The sequence below is a fragment of the Triticum urartu genome, chromosome 3, assembly GCF_003073215.2.
Source record: "Triticum urartu cultivar G1812 chromosome 3, Tu2.1, whole genome shotgun sequence".
Taxonomy (NCBI): domain Eukaryota; kingdom Viridiplantae; phylum Streptophyta; class Magnoliopsida; order Poales; family Poaceae; genus Triticum; species Triticum urartu.
This window is the reverse complement of record NC_053024.1, coordinates 75717917-75725496: the sequence shown is the minus strand read 5'-3', so window position 1 is coordinate 75725496 and position 7580 is coordinate 75717917. Positions and strand designations below refer to the sequence as shown.

The window sequence follows — 7580 nt, the reverse complement described above, 5'->3', positions numbered from 1 at the left end:
TTGTGGACGGACTGTAGTTGAAAATCCAAAGTTGGATGCCATCACCCGATACAATTTTCTTATACACATGTGTTGTGAGTTGGCAACTCTAGCAGCCAACTCTGAAGAATGTTGTATTGTCATCGAGAATGCACTTATTAGTGCTACTAAGCAAGTGAAGGAACTATTGGGTGCACGCACAACTAATGTTGAAGACAGATGCCATGTCCAGGTGGCTCAATCATCAAATGAATCGTTGAGTGGTACACAAGTGACTCAAACATCAAATGAATTGTTGAGTGTTGCACGTATGAAGAAAAAAGAGGTTGAGAAGAAAGGCTCTAAAAGAAAATTAGGTTTCCTTGAGAGGCAACACAAGAGGAGGAGGAAAACACCATCTGCGACCACAGCAAAAAAAGAAAGAGAAGATTGTCCCATCAGCCAGCAGGGAGAAAAGGAGAACATACCATCACAGACTAGTTCAGTAAAGAAGGTTGTCTCAAAAAAATCTGCAAAAAAGACCAAACCAATACCAAAACCGAAGGAAGCAAGCACTGCAAAATATGAGTTCATGGAAAGTTTCACCAATCTGCTGACAGCTCCTATTGTTAATGACATAGATGTTAACACATTCTGAATGGTGGTGTCCTGGTAGCTAGTAAGGTAGGAATTATTTTGGCTGCTGCACTTTGTACTCTATTGGTAGCTAGTAAGGCAGGAATTATTTTGGCAATGTAAGGATTTACTAAGTTCTCTTATGTTGCTACCTGGTGGGTTTTATGATTCGCAATTTGTATCCTTTCATATCACCAATCACAAGACAAATCAGTGCCAATTGGTTCAAAGATGCAGTGGCTACTAAGCACTTCCCACGCACCAAGTATTCAGAAGATATAAGCAATTCAGTTGATCCACGCAGTACTGACCTGCGATGAAGGAAGTTAGAGGCGCAGGCGGCGCGGATGGAGGTGCCGCCGACGATTGGAGGACGCGGACGGGCGGCGCAGACGGAGGGGCGGCACGGGCAGACGGCGTGGACGGAGGTACGGCGCTGGCGGCGCGGACGGAGGTGCCGCCGACGACTGGAGGATGCGGACGGGCGGCGCAGACGGAGGGCACGCGAGCGGACGGCCGGCGCGGACGGAGGAGCGGCGCTGGCGGGCTGCGCGGACGGGCGAGTTCGGCGAATCGCGGCGGCGCGGGCGAGGATTGGGCGGTACCAGCGCCCAGCGGTGGCAGAGGAGTCGGAAGAGTTTTTTTTCTTTTTTCTTTTTTTTAGCGACTCCGCGTCCGTTTCCTGAAGGGATGTCTAGCCTTGACTTTGCTCTGTAATGTTAGAGGATCCGGCTCCCATCCATCTCTCCTATTCTCTCGCTTCATCTCTCATCCTCTCTCAAATCTCTCTGACCGGTGGACTCCGTGTGGGCGGAGCGAAGTGGGAGCCAAGCCAGCCGAGCCGGCCCCTCTCCTCTTCGCCTTCCTCGCAGCGGTTCGCGACTTGCCCCTTCTAGCTCCATCTCTCTTTCTCATCCCGTGCTTCCACCGAAATGCGCAGCCAACGGGATTTAGCGCTATGAGTCGGCTGCTCGGCGAAGTTCGTTCCCAGGTTGCCGGCGTGTTCAATCGGGTGACTGCATGCAGGCCCAGATGTGAAGCCTCCGAAGTCGCTGGTGGCCCCCGTTCCACATGAGTGAGCGCGGCCGCCGGATCCCGTCCTGCTCTCTCTCTCATTTCCTCGTCTCGTTCTAATTCTATGGAGTGCATATGCATGCAGGCCGATGTGAAGCCAAGTCGCTGGCACCCCGTTCTAGACCACCAGATCCGAAGTGCCGCTGACAGTTCCTGTACCCATCACGCCCGCGTCAACGACCACCAAGTTGCTGGCACCCCGTTCCAGACCACCAGATCTGGAGCGCCGCCGCCGGATCTCGTCCCCATCACGCCCGCGTCAACGACCGCTGCGGAACCCTCCTCGGCTCCTCCTCAACGATCCATGGCAAGAACCGGGACTGCGCCGTGCCCTTGCCCGTCTCCAACACTGCAGTGCTCGCGCCGTCAGTGCTGTCGTATTTCATTATCATTCGAATATGTGTGGATTTGACCTCTTCTTTGCCTTTCCATCATGTTGTGTTATTCTTTTTTGAGTCTAATTCTCATGCCTGGTGCGAATTCTCTATAAATCGTGGTCAGGATTTGTTCCTTAGTTCCCGATTATAATTCGTTGAATCGCCCCGTAGATCCCGTTTGCGTGCGTGCGTGATCGTTGGGGCGTGACCATGGGTTGAATACTAAAAAACGTAGGGTGTTTCTTGCATAAACGAAACGTTTTCTTGGATAGTATAGGATTGCGGGTTGAATACCTAAATCAGCAGGTTTTTTTGCAAAATGCCAACGACGTACGACCAGAAGCAGTATCTGCTTTATTAGTAGGTAAAGATAAAGATCTATTTAGTGTTGTAGTTGTCGATGATGCCTCTTACAAACTTGACCAAACTATGCACGGTTTGATCTCAGAGGAGGGAGCAGAAAATAACACGATTCCAAAAACTTTTTTATGTGTTCGTATGCCTAACATACCTAACATCGTGAACACAACTGGGCCGAAAGACAGTCTTGACAACAAGATTGGCTTGGTGTGAGACAAGAATCGTATTCTCCCTGAGCCACCCTCAGATGGCAAGAATCGTACTTTCATGCCAAACCACACGTCGAAAGCAGAGCAGCTGACAGGGCCTGCCACTAACTAGTGTTCTCTTGGAATAAAGGTAGCGTTGCGTTGCCTCCGACGTTGGCATATCGCCACTCTCAAGGCAGAATGGCCCCATGCAGCATCCCAATCTCCATGTGATAGTTCGGCGACGGCGAGCTCAGCTTTCATCCGCGGGATGGGCAACACCGGGCCGCCGAGGATGGCGTCGTGGTGCAGGCACTGCGGCGCGGGCATCGCGGCGCCGCCGGCGGGGCCGAGCTCCGGCGTCCGGTGCGCGTTCTGCCGCCGCGTGACGCGCGTGGAGCGGCACCGCAGCGTGGGCAGCGCATCGAGCGCGCTCGCGCCCCCGTCGGCGGTGAGCTCGGCCAGGCTCGAGCTGCCGGCCGGCTACCCGGCGTCCCGCGGCAAGAAGCGTGCCGTCCTCGTCGGCGTCAGCTACACGGGCACCTCCTACGAGCTCAAGGGCACGGGCAAGGACGTCGAGCTGATGAGGAACCTCCTCTGCGACAAGTTTGGCTTCCCCGGCGACTCCATCCTCGTCCTCACCGGTAGTGATGATCAAGAAGCGAGAAGTGTAACTGATCATCTTATATATGATCGATGTGTTTGTGCTTGTGGCAGAGGAGAGTGACGACGCGAGCAGAGTGCCGACGAGGGAGAACCTGCTACGGGCGATGCGGTGGCTCGTCGCAGGATGCGACGCCGGCGACTCACTGGTGTTCCACTTCTCCGGGCACGGCGTGCAGAAGCTGGACACGGCCGGGGACGAGGTGGACGGGTACAACGAGGCGCTGTGCCCGCTGGACTTCGAGGACAAGGGCAAGATCCTGGACGACGAGATCAACGAGACCATCGTCCGGCCGCTGGGCCCCGGCGTGAAGCTCCACGCCATCATCGACACCTGCCACAGCGGCACCATCCTCGACCTCCGCTACCTCTGCCGCCTCTCCAGGTACGTACTACGTGCCTACTACGTGCACCCGCAACGTTTCTTCCAGACCGTGCTGTGACTGATCTACTGATCTTGACGACGAGTGAGTGAATCTTTGCTGTGATCCATCCAAGGACCGGGTACTGGCAGTGGGAGAACCACGTCCGTCCGGGGAAGCCGAAAGGCACCAACGGAGGCCTCGCCATCTCCATCAGCGGCTGCAACGACGACCAGAAGTCGTCGGAGTCGAGCGTCCAGGGGTTCTCCGATACCGCTGCCATCGGCGCCATGACGGACAGCTTCATCAGGGCCGTGGAGTCCGAGCCAGGGACGACCTACGGGCGGCTGCTGAGCGCGATGAGGGCGACGATCCGCGACAGCCAGGGGACCGGCCGCCGCCTCCCCGGGAGGATCGGCTCCTTCGTCCGCAAGATGATCACTTCCAGCGCCGTGCAGGAGCCTCAGCTCTGCTCTTCAGAGATGTTCGACATCTACCGGAAGCCCTTTCTCCTGTGACTCTGCCTCGCGCCGGAGTTCTTCGGAGTCATGTAATTCGTTTGCCTTACCAATGATGCTGTCGTCCTGTCCTGTGCTGCACTGCACTTGTGAGCAAAGTGAACGGGACATTTCAGTTGTACTGCAGTAGAATCAATATCACTGAGTAATATCACATGTTTCCAGAAACAACATTTCAGTTGCTGAACGCATCGAACAGTTGAGGTGTGAATTTTCATAGGGACTACTCGGCAGTTAGGCGAGCTGCCTTTGCCTCCTGTAATGTGCCTAGCTACTTGGGTTTATCTGTGAGGCTCACGAGGGATTTCACGATTCCAGGGCTGATCTTGTCAGCAAGGGCGCCTTTCTCGGATATCAGAAATGACTTCTCCTTCACAAAGCTTTGCAGCTTCTTGGTGTCGAAGTCCAGGCGTTCTTGATCTGCAACATTATGAAGAAATGCGATAAGGAATTGCATAATCATTAGTAACGGTCTAAGCTTGCTAACCCTGACCTTCTGTAACAGTTACTTTAAAAGTTTGCATGCAAAGAAAATGTCGCAACTATGACACAATTACGGAATCAGATCACTACTTTTCACCAGGTATAAGGAATTCATGCGGTGAACAGGAGCAATTCAACAGACTTTTGGGTAAACTTGAAATAAACCCTCCTGGATTTTGAGGCTTTGCATGCATCAAACCTACTTTAACAGGAACAAAATGCACCGAATTCATAGATCCATATGAAAAAAAGGTACCTTCTTCCAGAATAGTGTGTGTTGCATGAAATGGAACACGGGCAAAAATATCTGATCCTGGAAACATTAGCCAGGTATGTTCCTTGGGGTCGTGGTTTCCACATGTCGAGCATATCTCCTTTACCAGCTGCTTGCCTGAGGTTCCTTCCATTTCTTTCATTACGACATCAAAGGGAGATGGAACACTACTTTTGGTTGTCCTGGCTCTTTTCCGGAGGGCTGTCAACGCCTCCCTGTTATCATTCCTCATCTTGTCATTTTGCACAAGCTGATGCTCACACAAGAACAAACTATAAGATATCAGCATTGATATATGATAAAAATAACAGAATAAATTGCAACCCATACACACCTCATGCCTAGCCAGAAGAAGTTGCTCTGCATCAGTTTCAATGTCAACCAGAGCCTCTTGAAGCTGCTTCATGTTAGAGTCCATGACAAAACTGCAAAACAATGCCAATTCATTTTCCAAATATAAGTAAATCACTTCAGAATACAATCATCTACATACCATACATTCATAAGCAAAATAACACACATAATTTAAAGGTTCCGGTTTCTAGCATGTTGCATCATAGAAGCAACAAAGTGCTGAAAACACACAAACAAAATGTGTTGTGAAGTATCAGATCTTGTCTCTAATAAAACATATCTCAAAATACCCCAAGCTGAATGTCCTACTCCCTCCTTCCATTTATATAGGGCCTAATGCGTTTTTCAAGACCGCCTTTGACTATTGACAAGATTAATAGTACATGACATGCATAATGTGAAAATTATATCATTGAAAGGTCCTTTCACGTACGAATTTGATGATGTGCTTTGTGTAAGTTGCATGTTATATATTATTGCTCTAACATTTGGTCAAAGTTAGCCTCAAAAAACGCATTAGGCCCTATATAGATGGAAGGAGGGAATATTTAAAATAATAACTAGAAAACATATACTCCCTCCGATCCAAAATAAGTGTCGCAGTTCTGAACTAAGGTCAGAGGGAGTAATAGATACGATAGTTAGTGTTAACTGTTAACAACGGAACAAAAGTAGCTAAAATTAACATATGGCAATCACAATGGAATAGATCGATAAGCATCAGGATATGAAAGAACCTCAACCTGCTTCAGGCACACGTATTTGGTACAATAGTACAATGGTAATGTGATATGAGTATATATGTGGCTCTGTTCTCTGATGTCCTGGTCATTTAATAGCCTAATTGGATATCACGGCAAAATCCTTTTCACTCTACAAAATACTAGTGCAATGGCATGCCCTGAAATTGTGTAATTAGGGAAATATAAAAAAGTACTGCTGCAAGCATGACTTACAAAATAGAACACTTTTTTTTATGTAAAATAGAACACTTTTCTTAATATACAAGAGGCAACTAACCCTGTAACCCATCAGCTGGGCACAAGGCACCAGCAAGTCTTATTTAAAGAGTCAATGTTTCAGCAAGCAAACTAGCTGAGCATCTCAGGTCTACTGAAAACATTTTCTTGCTACTTTTCTAATAATCTAATACAAATCTAAACATTACTCATTTAGCTAAAAACATCTCAACTGATACCCTTGTAACGCAAAAATATCACACTGTCCTCTACTGAAGATCAAGATTGAAGCAATTAAATTTTCAACCTATTGAAGTATTTTTGGTTACAGATCGCAGCTTCATAGTCTATAAGCTAGTGGATTTTCAACCTATTGAACGATCGGAGCACAGCATTCCTGGAAAGAAATTAGTAACTGCTATGACCTCTCGCGTTTAGGTTTCAGAGAAAAAATCAGGAAGTGTCCGCGCTACTGTGCAGTGGCGGAGCCAAAAGCAAACCCATCCAAGAAATACATCACATAACATTTCAAAAAATATGCCCCATGCGAAAACATACGAAATAAAGCCTAATTGCCCAATAAATCATGAATTTTAACTCGAAGCTTAACGACCTAGGAATAGGTAAAAAAATGTCAAAGTACAGATAATAGTACGTTGGATACAAAAAAGTACCAAATCAACTGTTGCTTTAGCTGTGCCTCCCATAACTACACAAAACCGGCGAAAAAGATCTCTCATCTTCAGTTTTATTTTCAACTCAATTTTCTTCTGCATACACTGATACACATAGACACATAATGACATAACTGGTTCTTCCAGTGTGGTTACTGGTTGTGGCAGTTTTCCACATATCTAATCATACACATGCTAAAACTGAAATTGCGTGAGAAAATTACCCAGCAACCTGGCCGGCTGGCACTGGCTCTAGCAAGCAAGTAGTAGTAGGCAGAGGCAGGGGCGGGGGCAGTCCTGGCCCCCTGGGCGGGGGAGAGCCCGGAGAAGGTAGGGCCGGCGCGGCGGCACCCGGCCGGAGCAGCGCGGCGACCGGCGCGAGGCGAAACGCCGGCGGGCAAGGGAGGCCGGGAGGGGAACGGACGGCGGACGTCCACAACTAGGCAGCTAGGTCGCAGAGGGCGGCGCAACCAGACTGCTGCAAGCCTGCGAGACGGTGCGTCCGTGCGTGCCTAGGTCGACATGTTGACTGGGCCCTCTGTGCCTGGGGCCTAGGCCGTGTTGGGCTGCTGCATCCCGGCCCAGTACAAAGCCTATAGGTAGGTAGAAGAAAAACATTCCACGCCCTGGGCCTGGGCCTGGGCCTGAGGGCCTGGGGTACAGCTCAATCTGTATTCTAAAATTGTACAGCGTACATTAC

The 7580-nt window shown here is 49.5% G+C and overlaps 2 protein-coding genes across 3 annotated transcripts; one reads left to right on the top strand and one right to left on the bottom strand.

Moving 5' to 3' along the window:
- The first annotated feature begins 2764 nt into the window (after positions 1-2764).
- LOC125542974 (metacaspase-1-like) lies at positions 2765-4323 on the top strand. The gene is made up of 3 exons (XM_048706214.1): positions 2765-3237; positions 3311-3641; positions 3755-4323. The coding sequence occupies exons 1-3, from the start codon at positions 2865-2867 to the stop codon at positions 4134-4136; spliced, it is 1086 nt and encodes a 361-aa protein (XP_048562171.1). The 5' UTR covers positions 2765-2864; the 3' UTR covers positions 4137-4323.
- Positions 4253-7376, bottom strand: LOC125542975. Of its 2 annotated transcripts, none has more exons than XM_048706215.1 (4): positions 7105-7376; positions 5228-5318; positions 4876-5143; positions 4253-4556 (listed from the first exon to the last, which is right to left on the bottom strand). In XM_048706215.1, exons 2-4 carry the CDS (start codon positions 5309-5311, stop codon positions 4408-4410), a joined length of 501 nt encoding a protein of 166 aa, XP_048562172.1. In that variant the 5' UTR covers positions 5312-5318; positions 7105-7376; the 3' UTR covers positions 4253-4407. The 2 variants fall into 2 exon arrangements, with proteins under 2 accessions (XP_048562172.1, XP_048562173.1); XM_048706216.1 differs by having other exon boundaries at positions 7113-7376.
- Between the last annotated feature and the right edge of the window lie 204 nt (positions 7377-7580).